Source organism: Chelmon rostratus, chromosome 20 (genome assembly GCF_017976325.1).
Source record: "Chelmon rostratus isolate fCheRos1 chromosome 20, fCheRos1.pri, whole genome shotgun sequence".
Classification (NCBI taxonomy): domain Eukaryota; kingdom Metazoa; phylum Chordata; class Actinopteri; order Chaetodontiformes; family Chaetodontidae; genus Chelmon; species Chelmon rostratus.
This window is the reverse complement of record NC_055677.1, coordinates 2,274,891-2,294,385: the sequence shown is the minus strand read 5'-3', so window position 1 is coordinate 2,294,385 and position 19,495 is coordinate 2,274,891. Positions and strand designations below refer to the sequence as shown.

At 45.2% G+C, this 19,495-nt stretch overlaps 1 protein-coding gene across 1 annotated transcript; it reads right to left on the bottom strand.

Moving 5' to 3' along the window:
- Positions 1-382: 382 nt before the first annotated feature.
- Positions 383-18,798, bottom strand: si:ch211-230g15.5 (polyhomeotic-like protein 3). Its single transcript, XM_041961599.1, has 11 exons — positions 18,248-18,798; positions 14,526-15,183; positions 12,088-12,240; positions 9,500-9,707; positions 6,472-7,614; positions 5,762-6,105; positions 5,468-5,633; positions 4,695-4,806; positions 4,312-4,432; positions 2,434-2,734; positions 383-1,194 (listed from the first exon to the last, which is right to left on the bottom strand). The coding sequence occupies exons 2-11, from the start codon at positions 15,162-15,164 to the stop codon at positions 1,040-1,042; spliced, it is 3,342 nt and encodes a 1,113-aa protein (XP_041817533.1). The 5' UTR covers positions 15,165-15,183; positions 18,248-18,798; the 3' UTR covers positions 383-1,039.
- Between the last annotated feature and the right edge of the window lie 697 nt (positions 18,799-19,495).

The following is a 19,495-nucleotide window of genomic DNA, read 5'->3' as shown; positions in this document are numbered from 1 at the left end:
CGTTAGTGCGCGCGGGCTGATCCGCAGAAAAATGCTTAGAATAAGATTTATCATCGGGTGTGGTGAAAAACACCCGTCAGCCCAAACTGTAAGCCAATCAGCGCGCATGAGAGATCCTAACCTAAACCAGATATGGAGAGACAGACAGAAAAAATAGTGAACCCATCAGCAAAGCTGCAGATACGGACTGACCTGGAGCATTCTGGATCCGGACGAGCGTCCGGAAGGATCTTTGAGACATGAATTCAAATCAGTTTGGTTTATAAAATCCAGATTTTCTTCATGTTTCTCTCACCTGTCTCACTGTGGCCCTCTGCTGGTGACTTCTCCAGCCTTCTCATCTCAGCTCAAACAATAAGATCAATCAATCGTTTTGATTAATTATTCATTTATTAAATAATTTCAAGCAGGATACCATAAAAATGTGACGATTAAAGACACCAGCCTCTACCCTGATAGTGACTTTTTTTAATCCACAGACATGTTTTTGTCCAGAATATAGTGATATAAAACATTAAACTTTCATTAATCACTTACAAAGTCTACGTATCATTATTATTATTATTTTACACACCGGTTATGTTAGCTACTGGATAGATTTGTCATTGACGTCACGTTCTAAAAAAACTAAATAGACAAATTTTATATATTAAATGTTCAAAATCCTTCATGAAATAGCTTCAAATTTACACTCTCCAGCGGCATGTAAAATGTACACAAAGTTACAAAAAATGGCGCCTGGTCTCCTGCTACAGTCAGACGGCCCAAAACGGATGAAATTTCTTCTGGAATCTGGTTTCTCCACGCTTCTGCAGACCTCCTCTGTTCCCGTCTAAGGCCACACCTCGATTTATAATCTCATAAATTACCACAAATCTCTTTTTGTGACTTTGTTCTGTCATCCTTGGTGTCAGCTTTTGTTTCTTCCGGAACCACAAAAATTCTCCTGTCTCTTCTCCTTTTTCCCCACATCTTTATTGCCTGTTTTCCTTCCACATCATGCCCTGACCCTCTCGCTTTTTTCTCTCTCTTTTTGCTCTCATTGGTTTTTCAGTGAGTTGATGTGAGCGCAGATCTTGAGAGCCGGCCCCAGTTTGATGTTCATGCTGGTCATCAGGTGGTCCTCGGTCAGCAGCAGCAGAGCCTGGCCGTCGATCTCCTGCAGCCGGAAAGCCTCCGCCACGTCGCTGCAGCCTGAAACACAGCAGGACAGGCGGGGGTTGAGGTGAGTTGTAGACTAAAGTGCGTCAACGCTGAGAGGAAAACCACTTCCTGTTTCACTGTAACCGCTAACAAGATCAAAAACACCCCGTTTCCATGGTTTTACCCCTCAAGTGAACTTCTCATTGGTCAGTGCTCTGAGCATCATTTGCATGTTGTCACTACCTGAAATACCAAAACAATATTTATTTTACTACTTTGTCATGAGGAATATAAACATGTTTTTGTACAAATCAGTTTTTAATTGAACAAATTAGAGCAAATTCCTCAGATGATCACACACAGCAGAACTGTGTCTAGATGAAATACAGCCAATTAAAAGAGTCGAATTCAATCAGCTGATTAAATACTCAGTAAACACGACTATGAATCTTTACTGATTTCGTAATCTGCACCACACAGAAAGTGTTGATGCCTGGTAATAAAATAACCACGTGAACACAAATACCTGTGACAACGATGTGCGTACGTTATACTTCCCGTCTTCACCTGTTGGTGAAGACTGCCTGAATGCTGCATTACACTCCTGACTAGCGCACAGTGGACTGTGGGATCCTCCAAAACAAGGCTGCATTTCTCAGCTTGGAGTAAAAACCACATTCCAAGAGGGCTTCTCATTCATTCCTATGGAAGTTGCTCACCGGGCAATAATAAAAAATGTTTTACTCTGCTGTTGGTTTGACTGAAGAGAGAACATGAGGACAGTTTGGTTTGGAGGAGCTCTGACACGGAGCAGGTCTTGTTGGCCTGTTTTGAAAGATTCAGGTTCCTAATTTGGGGTCTAATTTACTTGCTTATATACATCAGGTTAAAACTTTGTTCACGGTAACATCACCATCAGCTTCTGAGGTGAACCTGAGGTGAACTTGCAGACATTGACAGATTGGAGTTTGGGAAACACGGGCGGAGCTTCACCCTCTTTTGTTTTTTCCAGATGTTTCTCAGTGATGTCACTCAGGCTGACAGTTGGTGGTTAAAAGTGCGCACGTTACCTCACTCAGTGGTTAATTTCAACGTTTTGCGAAACACTTAATTGGATGAAGAAGCTGTGCATGAGCCCCCCTCATCTGCAGGCGATTAAGACGCTGGAGCGTTTATATAAATCAAACTGATGGTTTGAACTGAGGCTGCCAGTTCTGAAGCGGCTGCATGGCGTCCACACGTGAGCTTTTTGTTTAGCATCTCCTCCTGTGCGGACCAGCGGAGGTTTACCTGGCAGCGTGTGGATGAAGGCGGTTACTTCCTCCACGCTCCACTGGGAGGGGGCGGGTTTGAACGTGGTTGTGGGCGTGGAGGTGGTCAAGGCGGGTGCAGACGCCCTCCTCGCTCTCCGTGCCGCCCGACGCTCCATCCTGGCCGTCATGGCGACAGCAGGATCCTCCTCCTCACCATCATCGTCTTCCTCCTCCCCTCCTCCCTCCATGTCCTCCTCCTCCTCCTCCTCCTCCTCTTCTGCCGCTGCCTTCTCCTTCCCCTCCTTCTCTCGCCGGCCGGCGCTCCAGAGATCACGAGGCTGCAGGGAGTCGTGAGAAAAGAGCGAATGACCACGGTGTTGTTGGACTGAGGGCAGCCTACAGTGACTCAATATCACCTCTTGAGGTACAAAGTGGTATTACAAGACAGGACGGGCTAGCTGGTTAGCATGCTAGCTTCAGTAGAAGTCTCTGCACCACAATACATGGATGGCTTTAACATAACATCAAAACTGCTTCTTCAGCTTCTCTTTGTTTTTTTTAATGTTTTAAACTATAATTATCATTTTGATTGATCCAAAAACTGCAGATAAAGACAATTTTCAGATTTAATTTTTATAATAAGGGATTTTAGAAATAGTCATGAGTCCAAGTTCCCTCCACCTCAGCTAATGTTTACAGACACCAAAATGTCTTCACCTAATTATTTTCTACCATTTTATTTATTTAATCGTGTTAAATGTTCAGTTATATTGGTCGGGAAACAGTTAATGCTCAAAATCAGAGTAGACAAAAATACTACTAGTATCAAAAAACAGTGTAATCAAGTGCTTGATGTTTTTAAATGGCTCATAGAGGAGGATGTGTCCGGGCATGTTGCTTTGATTTATAGGCCTCAGCTCCACCCAGCCGCCACCTTTTGCTGTTTTCTCGCTGCTGAAAACGACAACAAAATGGCCGCGACGCTCCAAAACAACCCTGCGAACTTCACTTCCCATAAGTCACTGGTGCTCGTTGACACCTGTGCAAGATGTCTGAGATGTGATCAGTGTATTCAGCTGCAGTTTGGTGAAAATATGACTGTTGGGAAAAAGCTGAGCGAACAGGTGGACAGCAGAGAAGTGGTTCATACTGCAGGAGCAGTTTAACAGGTTTCTGCGGTTGTGAGCTGCAGTGAGTCTGACCACAAACGCCGCTCTCTGTGAGCGAGGTGTTCAAGTGTTTACTGGGTGAGTGTTCAACAGTGCATGAAAGCATGCTAACATCCACAGGAACAACACAGGCTACATGCTACATGCTAACTGTGCTACTCAGTTGTTCTCGCCAGTGACTTCTGGTGTTTTGTGGATCTGAATATAGATCAGGATCAGTTGATGAAATTATAATCAAAAAACGTGTTTTGATTCTCACAAAACTAATGCTATAGTTTTTTTTAAGCTTTCATCTGCGTCTCCTGGTCTTCATCGGGGGAGGTTGCTCACTCTTCATGCGAACTCCATCTGCTGATGAAGACCAGGAGGCGCTCTTCAGAGCTTCAAAGGAAGCTTGTTCATGTTTTTTTTTCTTTCTATTGTTTCCAAAGTGAAGAAATATCCAGATTTCAAAGGGGTTCAAGAGGTTGTTGTTTTTTTGTAATTAATTCATGCACATCAGCTTTGCAGAGGTTTTCTATGGGTCTGTTTCAGACTGTGTCTAAAGTTTGAGATCAGTGGATAACAAGCATTTCACTACTTTTTGGCATTTTGGAGACAATCGTAAAAAAAACAGTACTGAAAATAATCATTAGTTGAAACCTGAATCGGGGCTTCGCTCTGTTCACTCAAGCTAACTCCAGTCGTTCATGCAGTGACTTTTCTTACAGTGTTTTAAAGACTAGTGGTCAGTTCAGTGTCCCTACCAGTCGCAGCAACAGAGGTTTTCCAGGAACTGACTCCGCCCTGTTCAGAGCTGGGCGGGGCCTCTCCGACCGACTGCCCGCGCTCAGGGCCCGCAGACGCTTCGTCAGACGAACGTTGAACCTGACGGAGCAGGACAGACAGAGACAGAGAGGGAGAGACAACGAGACACGTGGTGTGTTTCCTCGCTCTGCTGCTTTGATTCACTCCACTATCTGTTTTTAACACCTGTGTGTTCGCAGGCAGGCCACACACCACATCCTGCCAGCGCTGCTGCTGTCACGGCAACACCCCTAAACGCACTTCTGCGTCTCAGAAACCATGTCTTAAGGTCATGCAGTACAAAAGGCGCTTTTGTTTGCGAGCCAATGAAATCAGGCCTCACCCGCGTGCACAGGAAGTGGAGCAGAAGCGCTTGGACCGCATGAAGTTGTGCGCGTGGCCTCTCTTCCCGCAGAACTGGCAGTGCAGCACTGTCCTGTCGCGGTGGGCCGACCCTGGATGTGTGACACAGACGTGTTCATGGTCGGCAGAAAGCTGCTGTAAACCTGCTTTAGATTGTCACATGTTGAGAAGCTGCTGCACAGAAATGAATTGCCAACAATATCGAGTCATTATTTAAGACACCTCAAGATAAATGTCTGGATCCAGCATCTCAGATGTGAAGAGCTGCTGCTTTTCTAGTTTATTTGACATATATAAATCAAATATCTTTGTGTTCAGACTAAATCATCCCTTTAATATCACCTTGAACTGATAAATCAGATGGATGTTTTTAAAGAATAACTTTTCCCTGTTTCTAATCTTTCAGTAAGTGTTAAACTATTAGCATAATAGTGCACTTACAGACGTACACTTACATACAGATACTTATACAGAATAAAAGTATATCACTTTTATGCTGTCATTGCTTGAAATTTCGTCCGTTTTTCATTTGACTTGCGTTTGACGATGCATTTGATGCTCTGACAGTCGAGTGTTTAAAGTGATCGTCACTCTGAGTGAGAGCGAGAAAGTGACAGCGGTTTAGTTTCAGGTATGTTTCACACAAATCTCAAACTGACCTGGTGGTTATCAGCGACAGTTTCACTTCAGCACCTGACTGAGACTGAGAAACTCCTGCGCACTTTAGAAACCTGCAGCTGATCAGACTCTTACTGTTGCCGGGGTCGTCTGTGTCTCCTGCCTCGTCCTGCTCCGAGTCAGTGGAGACCTCGGCTTCTTTTACCGTGTCCGTCACAGGTAACGCTGCTTTCCCATTGGTCCCGTTCACTTCCTGTGGCTTGGTCACCTGCTCTGGAACCAGCAGGGACGAGCGGTTCACCTGCACGATACAGAGGTATTTTTAAAAAAACTAAATAATTCAGTTAACTGACTCTGCATCTGTTTGCGACTGTCTCCAGGCGTCAGTGTGAAGTACACCAAATATGTCCTGTGTGTATGTGTCCGTACAGGAAACGGTTGGAGCCCCTCCTGGATGACAAATCCCTCCACCAGGTGAGTCAGAACCTGTCGTCCCTCGGGCCACGCCCTCGGCTCCCAGGGGCAGTTCAGCGATTGGTTAAAGCTCTCTGATTCGTCCTCCGATTGGCCGGGGGGCTCCGTCTCGGTTTCGGCCTCAGCAAGGTGCTGCGACTCGCCTGCGACCACTTTGTCGACCTTCTCCGTCTCGTGCTGTGATAGGCTGAGGTCGGTCGGGTGGGCGGTCTGAGCGGGGAGGAGGGGAGGAGGGTTTTCTGCCGAGGGGGGGATGAAGGGCGATGAGGGTGGAGACTGAGAGGAGAGGCTGGACAGCGCTGCGAGGAGCAAAGACAGTGAACAGAGTTAGTGCAGTTTGTTAGTCACACACACACACACACACACACACACGCGTCCACACACTTTTGGCCGGGGCTGTTCTTCATGGTTTAGTTCAGACAGTGATATTCTAGATGTTTGTGTTCTTCATACTTTGTGTCAACACGACATGTCTCTGTGCACACCTTCATAAAGAAATGCTTTACTTGACTGCACAGAGCTGGAACACCGACTGTGATCCAGACCTGATCACCCACATCAGTGCTGGACCTCACTGCAGCAGGTTCAACACGTGGTGGCAAACATACTGTCCACACACTTTTGGCTATGTACTGTAGAAGTAATCAACATTTGACTGAAGGTACCTGACTGGTTGTCAGACTGTGTTGACATGCTTTCACAGAAGTCCTCCTGGCTGACCGGCTGGAGGTCCCGATGAGGCTCTGGTAGCCTCTGACTTTGGACAGAGACCTCCGGGACTGGAGCTGGTACTGGTACTGGTGCTGGGGTTTGGACTGGAACCGGAGCTGAAATGAGACCCAGGGTGGGTTTTGGCTCCACGCTGGAGTCTTTAACGCTATCAGGCGTTGGGATAGGGTCCGTGTTCTGGTACTGACGGAGAATCTGACTAGTCAGGTTCTCAGACTGGTCCATAGCGGCCTCTCCTTGCTCTTCCTCCTCCATCTTTTTCTCCTCGACTCTTTCTGCCCTCTCTCTGTCGCTCTGGCCTTCCTCTGTCACTTCCATCTGTTCTTCCTCTCTGACTGTTTCCACTTCCTGTTCCTTCTGACTGACGAGGCTTCCTCCCCTCTCAGGTGAAAGCCTCTGTTTCTCCTCCTCCACTTTCTCTCTTTGGTCATCTTTCTCCACCTTCAGGTCCTTACCCTCACTCCCCTCTTCTCTGACTCCTGGTCTTACCCCTCGTCCTCTCTCCCGCTGCTCCTCGCTCTCCTTCACGTCTCCTTTCGGCGTCAGAGTTTGCGTTGGAGGACCAGGCTGACTCGGAGGAGACGCTGGACTCAGGAGAGATGGGGGTGAGGGCATGGGAGAGGTGGTTTTTGGCAATGTGGGGTTCAGAGGAAGAGGAAGCAAGTCTTCACTGCTCGACGTCCTCTTTGATTGGCCGGACAGCTCAGGCGACTCTACCACGGGGGGCGCCGACTGCACGGCGTGGGCGTACGTGCCAGTTTGCGGCTGGCGGCCAGAGGAAAGGGCGATGATCTGCAGCTGCCTCGCTGCAGAAGGCGGCCGCTCGAGATGGGAGGAAACAGACATGGGGTTGGTCACAGATAATGAGCCGTGCTGTGATTGGCCAGGCCCGAGCATAGTTTGAGTCAACGGGCAGCTCTTCAGTCCGGCCAGCGGCCTGCTGATGGGAGAGGCGCGGCCGGCGGGAGCAGCAGCGATCGGCTGGAGGGTTGAGGTTTGCCTTGGCGACGCCGCTCGGTGACCGTTTGGAGAGTGAAGTCTGGGTCTCAGAGGGACGGCTCGAACTGGAGAGTAAAGAGCTGCGAGGAGAGAAGAGAAGACGCGATGAAGATGACACACCGAATTCAAGGTTAATGAGCAGCTGCTGGGTCTTTCTGACTCTGATGAACACAGTAATCAACTGATCAGTACTATTAACCACACTGAGTAATAGTTTGAGTAATATTCTATATTTATACCTTTTAAAAAAGGGCAAAACCAACAATGAATGAACCTACTAACAAGTGTGAAATATCTTCTTCCTCTGTGGTTCCTCTGCTCTCTAGGGACCCCACTTAGACCAGTAAAACCAGTCTGGCCTCTGAGCAGCTCTACTGGACCAGTCAGTTCAGGTTCTTGCTCCAGGACACCTCAGTGGTGGTGCATTTACTTTTCAGTGCTGGATGTTTGGATCAAATTTAGACCTTAATTGCAACTAATGCCAAATTAAATAATTGATTCTTGATTTGATAGACGTTCAGAATGATCAGTGAAGTGTTTTTGTCTATAAATAAATATAAAAAGTAATAAAAAAATAATTAAAAATGAATAAAAGTAGTGCAAAATGCACAACCCAGTGTCACAGAGCACAGAGGTGATGCGTTCAAATGTCGTCCAACCAAATGTACAAAAAGGAGAAAATAAATAAGTCCTTGATTTTTTGGCACTTTGAAGAATAATAGTTTATTAATAGATGAATTGTTTCTGGACTGAAAGTTAAAGTCCAGTGGTCTGTGAAGATGCAGGTGGATCCTGCTCCACTGTGATCTGATCTGAGACCAGCACCACAACACCTGTGGCCTCACAGACAGCTCGCAGCGACTGGCTCTGCTTCTGCCTCTTTCCGTTAGTTTCACGCCTGTTTGCTTCGTGCTTGCTTCACATTCATTTCACGTTTGCTGCTTCGCTCTGTTTTCTGTCACAGTAAAGTGAAAACTGTTGGGGTGTCCTGCTGGTCTGGGGCTGAAGTCCCCGACCAGTCTGGCTTCTTTTGGCTTTAGCTGCATTTACTTGGAAGTCCTCGTCACAGGTCGTACATGTCAACAAGTTGTGACCAGTTAAACGAAAACGTGACTAAACGCGTTGTTTTAATAATTTCCAGGAGCCTGAAGAGGAGAAATGATCCAAGAAATAAAGAGAATGAGAATGAAAAATGTTGTTTTGCAGACATACATTTTTCTGCTTTCGGCCATCATCAGCCCTCTCTACTGTCATTTTTTAATAAAAAAGTAGATGCAAAAAAGAAAATGACACATTACTTGCAGCCCTCGTGCAGATCAAACACTATTTCCTCCTTGTTTTTGTGACTCAGTAAGATTATTAGATTATTATTATTATTATTACCAGGTATCACTCAGATCGCTGCGCAGCACCAATCCCAGGTGAATAACTGTGTTCATACAGGAGGGGATCAAGTTACCTGAGGAAGACCTCCATGGCAAAACCTGCATCTGTACTTCACATCCAGGTCATGAGCATTTTCTGCTTTAATTAAACTGAAGTCCAACAATGATCTGCTTCATAAGTGGACGTTCCTGTCCCTAAAGAAGGGACCTGTCTCACCGTTCAGTGTCCTGCTTGTGTCCCCTTTGATTGACTGAAGTGAAATCTTTCTAAACACTGTTTTCTAGCTGCTTTAATTCAGCTGAGAGTTCATAAAACTAATAAAGTAATGGGTTAATAGGTTTTAGTAATAGTATTTTGTGGACTTCTCTTTGCCCTGGGTTTCGCCTCTCAGGTTAGACGACAGGCTGACCTACGCTGCGTTTAACGGGGCCACAAGAGTAGAAAATTAGATAATCAATCATCATTAATGAAACAAACTGGATATTAGTATTAGTAATATTAGCCTGAATTAAAGGCCACACTGACGGGAACAATCCTCCCCCATCATCACAGCCAGCTTTACTTTCCTTTGAGACCTACTTGGAGGCGGGACGGAGAGGTGGCGGCTGGGCGTGGTCGGGCTCTCTGTTGCCGTGGTGCTGGGCTGCGGTCGCGGCCTGAGAGGGGGGAAGAGGGGGGCGTGGGGGCGAGAGAGGGGAGGCGGGGCTGAGGAGGGGGGCTTGAGGCGGAGGGAGGGGGGGATGGTGAGGGCCCCGGGGGGAGGGGGCCTCAGGGTGAGACTCTGGAGCTGGAGAGAGAAGAGACAAAGAATTCTGTTCAGTTACATCTCAAACACACCTGTTGACATTCAAGCTTTGATTCCAGGTGTTCAGGGGTGACCACTCCCCCAAAACATCGTCCAATCATAGCTTAGCAACCGTAGCTAGGCACGGCAGATTTGTCAAGCTTTCTCTACAAGTTGAATTGGTGTACATGGTGTCATTTTTAAAACCAAACGTAACAAAAGTGTAAAAAATTAAATTAACAGTGTGTTTATCTGTCCTAACGTAAGCTACAGTCATTAGCACGTCCAGCTAAGTACCAGCAGTAGAAACCCAGCTTTACTTCTACAGCCGAGAGTTGGTTAGCATTAAGCAGCTACATCATTTTTTGAGGCTACAGGCTACGTCACTGTGTAGTCCCTGTTTCTGGACTGCGTGGAAGCTGATCCTGGATGCTAGCAGAGGTTTTCGGTAAAGCAAAAGTCAAAACTCGCGAACATTAGCTTAATTAGCTAGCTAGCTACGGCTGAATGCTACAGCCTCTGGCTAGAAATGAGCAGCTGCTTCTGTCTGAAATCAAACACCCATCATTTCTAAAATAACGATGAATTTCAAAGGTAAATGTGCGAGCGTTATCACTGAAAACCGCCACGTGAAAATGAAAGACTGACGGTCATGCAACAGGTGCTAAGGGGGGCGGGGCTTAGCTAACGGCCGACTGAAAGTCACACACGCACACAGGTAAAGTCGGATCTGCTCGGCTGCTCACCTGAGCGGAGGCAGGGTTAGAGGAAATGGGAGAGGAAGAGGAGGAGGAAGAGGAGGAAGAGGAGGACAAGGCGGGCCGCATGGCAGACGTAAGAATCAGCTGCAGGAAGAAAAGGAGAGAGAAGGAAGTGAAAAGAGGAGAGCAGGGATTAAAGCACCCGTGTGTGTGACGGACTCCTCCACCTTCATCTCATCCCGCACTGCTGTGTCCAGTTTACTGTCATCGTGGAAACATTTTTAGCATTTTATAGTTCAAGGTTCCTTTCCTGCCGTTCATTTTTTACAGTGGGATACAGGATCATCCGAGGGTCAAACTTCATTTCAAACTACAGAGAACAATGAGACATGGACTCATTTAAGACCAAAACCAACAACACGTGACTCCGTCTCTCGACACTTTTTGAGTTTTTATCAAATGTTACTTGGGCAGGAGGAAACATAAAGTTGTCGTGGACTATTTTCAGCGAGGGATTAATACACATTTGATGCTTCAGTGCAGTGATTCCCAAACACACACTATCACATTACTATTTATTAATATCATTATATAATTATTTTAACGTCTCAAAAGCAATACATGTGAAAATTATATGTATAAAATGACATTAAAAACTGTTAAAAATGCAGTCAGTGATGACATGGTAACTCGCAGCTGCCGGCTGTCATAGCAACACAACACGATTTCCCGCTCGGGAATTTCTCAGGAGCAGAAAAAGTGAGACGCCAGCTAAAAGAAATGCTGATACATCTCAGCCCTGAACACGGTCTGACAGGACTGAATCTGAGCCCACCAACAAAACTATAATCAGACTCAGCACGTCTTGACTTATGGTTAATGGACAGGTTTGATCTGCTGGTGGGAGACGGATATCCATCATATTCTGCTCTTCTTCTGTTTTACTGCTGTTCCAAACATTCATGTGATCTGGTTCAGGCTCGCATCCCATTAAAATGCCTGCAACCTTTTTCTGTTTGTACTTTTACACTTAAAATATAAGCTGATTTTAATTAAGATAAAAATGAAAAGAACACATTTAAAATATTAGTGTATTTAATTCTACTTTGTTAGTTGAGTTTTAAATCTTTCCATCAATATGTTACTTATTCATCAGGTATTAAATTTACTGGATCAGACAAAAACAGACATTCCTCTCTGGTTTATTTCACTCATGTTCTTAAAGTTTTTTGTAAGTAAGTATAAATAATACGTATTTCATTGATTGTTAATTTTTTCCAGTGTGTAGTTTTCTGTTAAACTTCATCTTGTGAAGCACTGTGTGATGCTCTTTAGTGCACTAAAAATGGCATGTATTATTATTATTACATCAAATCTTAAGATGGTACATCTCAGCAGGTTGATCCTGAAACGTAGCAGAATTTAATAATTAATGGTACATCATTACACACTAATGTACAACTGCCAGTGGCTGTTCAGATGTTTCTGGTCTGCTGCTTTAAAAACTGATGTGAAACATATTTTCAAGCAGAAGGGTTACAGCGTCTGTATTTCCCACAGAACATGAATGTATCATCACTCTGGCCTTTGCTCTCCCTGCTACCACCTCATTTTAATACTGGAAACCTGATTACACGAAGAAATCTATGTAAATGTTGGGTCGTGTGTGCGTCTATGTTTACCATCTGAGCTCTCAGCAGCACCTGGTCTTGGCCAGACCCTTTGAGACCTTTGCCTAGGAGCAATGTCTGCTGGGATACCCTCTGCCTGACAGGGGAGAGGTTCTGATTGGCTCGCGCAAGACCAGGTGTGCCCACAGGATGAGCCTGTGATACCTGGAACAAAGGGAAGAGAGGAGAGGGGAGGGGAGGAGAGGAGACAAGAGGAGAGGAGAGAGGGAAGCAAATCAGGAAGAGCTTCAGAGCAAGAACATCTTTGTCTTACATTTCCAAACAAAGCAAGACAGTAGTGTGTGTGTGTGTGTGTGTGTGTGTGTGTGTGTGTGCATGTGTACAAAGGGTAGAAAACAAACAAGTAAATATCTATGGATTCATATTGTGATAAATTAGAGTGACAACTATGTGTGAAGTGTGTGTGAAGGACACATTTTATTCAGCAAAAGTTGTTAAACCCATTCCAGTTCATTCATTTAGCAGCAGTATTGATGATCCACTGCCCTCGCAGAACTCCTGTGCAGCTTTATTCACCAAACGTATTCCACTGGCGACAAATAGAATCGTTCATCTTGATCCATCCATCATTTTTAACCCTCAGATCCAGCATACTCAAATCTCTTAATAATTTCAGTCTACAGCAAACAGAGCCTGAGACGTGTTACGTACTGTAAGGCTGAGTGTGTGAAAGACACCCAGATGAAAGCAAACCGAGGAAACTGACCCACAAAGCACCACCCACACCATAATACTTTATATATCCATATTTTTGTATATATGTCAATACATCTATTATATATATAAGATGAATGCTGTATCTCAGGAAACTCTGAGATGCTTCTTATGTGTTTAAGCTTCTTAATCAGCAGTAATCTGTTTACGTGCTTTGAAAGGTCAGCAGTGAACAGGATTAAGGTTCAAATGATCTGAATTTGGAGCACAGTGGCAAGCTTTTTAATCTCAGCGCCACACAGCGTGCCAAGGTTCAGCTTTATCGTTACCCCGGCTGGCCATCGTCTGACTTTTCTTAATGCTAGAGTCCAGAATCACAGGTCTTTATTGATTCTTAGCTTTAAGGAATATCTCGCTTTTCTGTTCTTGGTTTAACATATTAAGGTACGGTTCTCAGTGTAACAAAAATACGAATACCATATGTAAATCTCTGTGATAGTTAATGCTCTATTTGCATCTTTTTATCATCATTTTACTGTCGTATCTTTGACTGATGATCAATTCAAATCCTTTTAGCTTAGTTCTAGCTCAATAATATTTTGCTCAAAGAACAACTGTGGCATCTCTTTCAGCCCTGAGCCGTGTCTGAAGGTTTCCCTCTCAGGCTGCACACAGAACCACCAACATTCATCAATGAGGCCGAGCAGCGTGTGTGTAACCTTAGAGGCAAAACCCAGGCCTAAAAACCCGTTAAAGCCCTCCATGCACCACTGCTGCAGCATCAATGTTTTCATCTTCTCTTATCTGAACTCTGCTGCCCAGACTGTAAGAGAGACTTTGGTAAGAAAACCAATCGCTAGTGGACATTTGGTTTGTAGTGTGGAATTAATATAAAGGACAGGTGTTGACTCCAGGTAACGGCAGCAAAATGCACCTTTTCCACAGCAGCGCGGCTGAAACATATTTCATTAACGATTGCGGTACAGATCAGGCGGTGACCAGCAGCTGTCTTCTAGCCACACTGCATGCTTTTCTGAGCAACATGCTATTAAACACCTGTGTTTACACTGTAGCAGCACTGAGCCTCTCACAGGTGTTGACTTTTTCAGGAAGTTTTCCCACAGGGGACAATATAACTCAGGAAAACTACAGCGAGATGCAAACTGGGGCCGAACGTTTCCCTGACACGCAGTTTTTTTTGGCCGAAGTCATCAGAAATGTTTTGTTATGTTTGCTGCAAAATTCTGCGCGTCTGTGTGTGTAATTAAGCACTTTAACCTCCCAGTATGACGCAGAATTTTATAACTACCACTAAGAATTTGAGGATAATTCAACCAGAAATATACCAGGTGACACTTAAAATAATGGTTTCTCTACCTCTTCTCTATACATTATGCAGTGTTTTGTCATTTATGAAGCATTGGGCCAAAATTAAAGGAATAGTTTGACAACTAACCAACCAACCACCTGTGAAAGTACAACTTGTCATCTTCACACTTCACTCTTTGTATAGATTAAACAAACAAGATAAAACATGTTAATTAGTGAGTTTTAGAGCTGCCGGCAGGTGGATTTTGTTTCCTTTCAGCAAAGATGGGCTGTTTCCCCCTGTCTCCAGTCTTTATGCTATGCTAAGCTAACTGATTGCTGCCTGTAGCTTCATAATCACTGGACAGAAAGAAAGCAAATGTTTCTTAAATTAAAGTTTCACGTGGAGAGCGGCGTGTCTCCTCTAGCGGGGAGTTACATTCGACTTGTGTATGTGCATCCGTTACCTGTCTGCCAGGTGGACTGGCTGGCGTGTGAAAGGGCGTGATTGGTGTGGAGGTCGGCGTTGATACAGGCCTTGTGTTCCCGTTGGTCAGGCTGGTGGAGGTCTTGGTTGATATGGTGTTGCTGCTGTGCGTTGCAGAAGAAGAAGAAGAAGAGGAGAGGAGGGGCGAGGTGGTGCTGGCTACAACAGTAGAAGAAGAAATAGGGGAGGAGGAGGAGGAGGATGAAGAAGGAGGGAGAAGAGAGGTGGAGGTTTGTGTGGTGGGAGATGTCTTGGAGATGCCCGTCGGGGAGGGAAGGATTGGGCGAGAGTACGTGCGGAGGGCGGGGGTGGCAGTGGAGGTGAGTTTAGGCGGAGCCGGTACGAGGATGTGGGGAGACGGAGCGCCGGCTGTTGCCGCCGCCAGCTTCGGAGCTGCGGAGACAGAGGGAGCAGGGGTGAGAGGGGGAGGCGGGGAGGAGGTGGTGGGCGTCAGCATGGGCGCGGGGGAGTCCAGGAGCATGGGGTTTGGGGTGAGCCGAGGAGGGGTGGGGGTTGTGGGGGTGGAGGGGTCGGGCGTGGCGGTGGAGGTCTGAGGGCTGGTTCCATTGGTGGCCTCTCCGTGTTCTGATTGGCTCTGTCGAACCAGCTCCCTGTCCATCCTTCAGCACTTTAGCACACTGCAACAGACAGATAATCAATACATCAAATCACTGCAGCTATAATCAATGTTTTTAAAATATTAATGTCACCTGAGAGAGTGACAACGATGGGACGATGTTAAAGGATGAAGCTGAATCTGCAGCTCCGCTCAAAACCCACTGAACACGACCTGTAGACAGCTGGAGACGAGCTGGTGGAGCATTTAGCAGCTAAAGACACAGATATTTCCCTCGGGAGCACGTGGAGACCAAAAAAAGAGCTAAAAGAGAGAAAACACTGCCCCCAAGTGGCCAAAAAAATGTTCGGGAAGGTTTCGGGAAAGAGCGTGTTATGTACGAGCAGGTCGCGATGCCCTCTGAGGCAAACTAGTGACTAAATCAACACCAGGCATCAGTCGGTTCCAAGAAAAGCTGATTTGTGGTTGGTTGATGGCGGGGCGGTAGCTACCGCTCACCGCATTTAGGGGTTTTCGGGACTGGCCAGCACCGCCTCACCTCTCACGTCACACAAACTGCCGTGACTCAGTTCACAGATCAAAACAAGACTCCTCCTAATGCTTTATTGATCTCATCAGACGTTGTCAGTTCATCAGTGTGGTGAGAATTAACTCAGTGTTAGATGTGTTGTTCTCAGCACGCTGGTGAATAAAGCACGGTACACTTGAGAAGGTTTGTTTGGCAGGAAATCAAACAGCAATACCTCATTTTTCATGGGTTTGTAATTTCCTAATAATTTCCTTTGAAGTTTCCTGGACAGAACTGTGTGATCTGGTGCTAACTACTGACAAAACAGAGACGAGGGGACAGTTTAGTCACTCGAGTGGAGTTAGTAAGCAGCTGTTGATTCTGCCACATTTTAATAAATCTTGCAGGAAATAATGGAGCAGCAACATTTTGGAGACATTTCCTTGGGTGGGGGACCTTCTAAAATCCTGCTTATGGTCCAGGATGATGGGCATGTCAGCGGTGGGAACATAAAACTAACAAACATCATCTTTGTTAAGGGTTTTTGAGGAGCAAAGATAAGTCAAAGCAGACATCCACAGATGTAACTAAAAGAAATGTGTGAATGTTGGTTCACACTGAGGATAAAATCTACACTCACAAGGTAAAACTAATATTTTATACAGTATATATACATCCGCTGGTTTGACTGATGGATTGAACGTGTTAAACACTTTGACTGAGTTGGTTTTGAGGCGTTGATAATGAGGCAGATCCGTCGTCTGAAGCGTTTATCACAGCTGTCACTAGTGTTAAAGGTAACATTTAAACACTGCCTGTGCCTCCACTGTGTGCTGGGAACACTGTGCAGCCTGACTGACACATGATACCGTTATTACCGACCTTAGATGTGTGCTTTGGATCAGAGCCATGGCAGCAGTTAACGTGAGCCGCCGCTTTCTTTCCTCTGATGTCACGACAGACGTCTGAACAGCAGCTTGATTTGTGCCTGAATGAGTTTGCGGTAGTTTTGTTTTCTAGCGTCGCTGTAATTTCTTTTAGAAAATGAACCTGCGGCTGTTTTGACAATCGATTCACGGTTTCAGTCACAAATATCGTCTGAATCGAGCTTCCCAAATGTGAGGATTTTACTCTCCTTCTTCTTAAATCAGCAGATTAACTGATCATGTTATCGATAATTATTTACTGTCCTGTGTTCTGGAAGTGCATTACATAAATGTACTGACTTTGCATTGTCGTACTCAGCAGTTTTGTGAACTCGTCATAAGGAGGTACCACTAAACTTTTTACTTCTAATATCACTACAATACATTTATAATACTCTTACATGGAGGTGAAGTATCTGTGTGGTTCTCACAATGTTCTTTTTCTTAAGGCAGTGATGGCACTAGTGTAAATATTGTACCAACTGAGGCAACAACTAATGATTGTTTTCATAACCGATAAAATATCTTTAATTTTTAACAATTAATCGATTGTGATCTGGTTTCATCTATAAAATGAGAGCAGTCCCAAGTTCCCAGAGTGCATGGTGACATTTTCAGAGCTCTAGTTTTATCTGACCAACAGTCCAAAACCCAAAGAAATTCTGTTTATGATCAAAAAGATGCAGAAAACAATCAAATCTGATGTGGTGGAACCAGTGACAGCTGCCTCAAGCAAATGATCATTGGGAGAATTCTTCCAAATTATTTTTGTGGGTCATCAAATCAATTAATCGGCCACATACACATATAAATGTATACATATTTTGTAGAGCTGCAACTATTCATCAATTAGTTGTCATCTATTAAATTAATCACCAACTATTTTGATAATTGATTAATCTGTTTGAATATATTTTTTTAGAAAAAAAAAACACATTTCTCTTATTCCAGCTTCTTAAAGGTGAATATTTTCTGGTTTCTTCCCTCCTCTGTGACAGGACACTGAATATATTCGTGTTGTGGACAAAACAAGACATTTAATGGACGTCATCTTTGATCGCATCTTTCATTTCATAAACCGAACAACTAAACGATTAATCAAGAAAATACTCGTCAGGTTAATCAACAATGAAAATAATCGTTAGTTCCTAATATTTGTCCACTCATAATTAACAGAAAACGAGTTTGGGGGTCCCAGTGTGACGCCCCCCCCCCTGCAAAATGAGGGATATCCTTATGTCACTACACGATAACCCACTCTCACTTATCTCTGCCGCGCGTGGACATGAGTGCAAATACGGCCGAAAATCTTATCAAAAGAGGGTCTGTGGTGTAACTGGGGGCTCAGTCTGCAGCCTGAACTCAGCTAAATCCACGCAACAGCAGCACGCAGGCAGGTGCCAGTCCACGCACGGCGGGCAGATGCTGACATCTGGCCCGCAGCTTGTTAACTGGACTTGACGGGCTCACTTTATTCTCGCAGACGGAGACGATGACAGTCCGGAGCTCCTGTGCATGTCGGTGACAGTTAGGCCAGAGATCATGCATGTGACTATCAAAAAAAAAAAAAAAAAAAAAAAAAAAAAAAAAAAAAAATGGAGACAGGCCTTCACAGTGGAGAAGTCTCACGATAATAACATTTTGGGAAATTGTCATGTCCACGCTATGCGTAAAGCGCTTCGGCCACCTACCCCCTGAAATCGGCGTCGTCCTGCAGCTTATCCCCGGTGTCGTCCATCCGAAAGTGGACGCATGTTTGGAAAGTCTGTTGCTGTTATCTGATGAACGGGTCCGGGCTTTTTGAGCAGGGTCGACAGGCTGAAATGGGCGTGTGTGAAGCCTCACTTCCTCGTCTGACAGCGCAGGGGCTGTTGTGAAGTGCGCGTCACCCTCCCCCAGACAATAATTTCACCAGCCTCACCTCCGATTATCTGCCTTTAGCCCCTGCAGAGAGGCGAAAACGCAAAGTTGCAATGCAAGGCAGGCCCGTTTATGATGTGCACGGACTTGTGTGTGTCGCACTTTGATTAGGATTTCATCACATCTCGGGCTTTCCCCGCGGAGCAGTCCGTAAATCCAGCATCCACAAGCGCTCTGTCCGCCCGCCGTTCTCCGGTGAACCACCGCCGTCACACCTGCCGGGTCTGCGGTGGGAATCAGCCCGGCTCGGGGCCACCGTGTATCGGCTGCGAGGGGCCTGGTTAGTCCGCTGGTGGGGAAATGCAATGGAAGGCAGTTTTCATAGCCGTGCAGAGGCGAGACAGCACCACGCAGAGCTCAGGAGGACCGCAGAGACTCGTTTCCACCGCCAGGCTGCTGCACAGCGAGCAGTGTGATACTGTGGGAGAATACTGCTTCTAATGCACAGTGCTGCAAGAAGCATCCACATCCTTTGCTGAAGGAGCAACATCAAAATACTTCATTACAAGTTAAAGGCCTGCATTCAACATTTAAACGAGTAAAAGTACAGAATTATGGGCAACAGTTTGTTTCAAGCATCAAACTCATAATGCAGAATGACTCCTTTCAGAGACTCCTGTGATATTATTCCATTATTATAACAGATGTGTAATGACTTTATCAGCTGTTCTATAGTTAATAACTATGCATCAGATTTACAAAACAATTTACAAACTGATCTGAGGTCAGAGATATGAAATCTTGACGCGACCAGCTGTCACATAAACGTAGTGCCATATAAAAGTAGGATATATCTGTCTGAAATGGAGTGCAAGTATAAAATGAACATAATGGAAATACTCGAGTAAAACGGACAAATACACCAAGCTACTGAGGTTAAACACTTGAGTAAATGTACTTAGTTACTTTGCACCATTGCTAATGTAAAACCTGTTCACTTAACATGTATGACTGGAATACACTCATTTAACATACATGTATAGTGAGTGTGTGTTAATTAATCTGGAAACAACTAACAG

Bases quoted from the DNA above. Each gene is read 5' to 3' on its own strand.
- si:ch211-230g15.5 (XM_041961599.1), bottom strand. From the start codon at position 15,164: ATGGACAGGGAGCTGGTTCGACAGAGCCAATCAGAACACGGAGAGGCC. The intron at 5,634-5,761 runs GTACGGACACAT...TGTATCGTGCAG, and splicing joins AGGGGCTCCAACCGTTTCCT to GTGAACCGCTCGTCCCTGCT. The intron at 4,807-5,467 runs GTAAGAGTCTGA...TCACACATCCAG, and splicing joins CACAGACGACCCCGGCAACA to GGTCGGCCCACCGCGACAGG.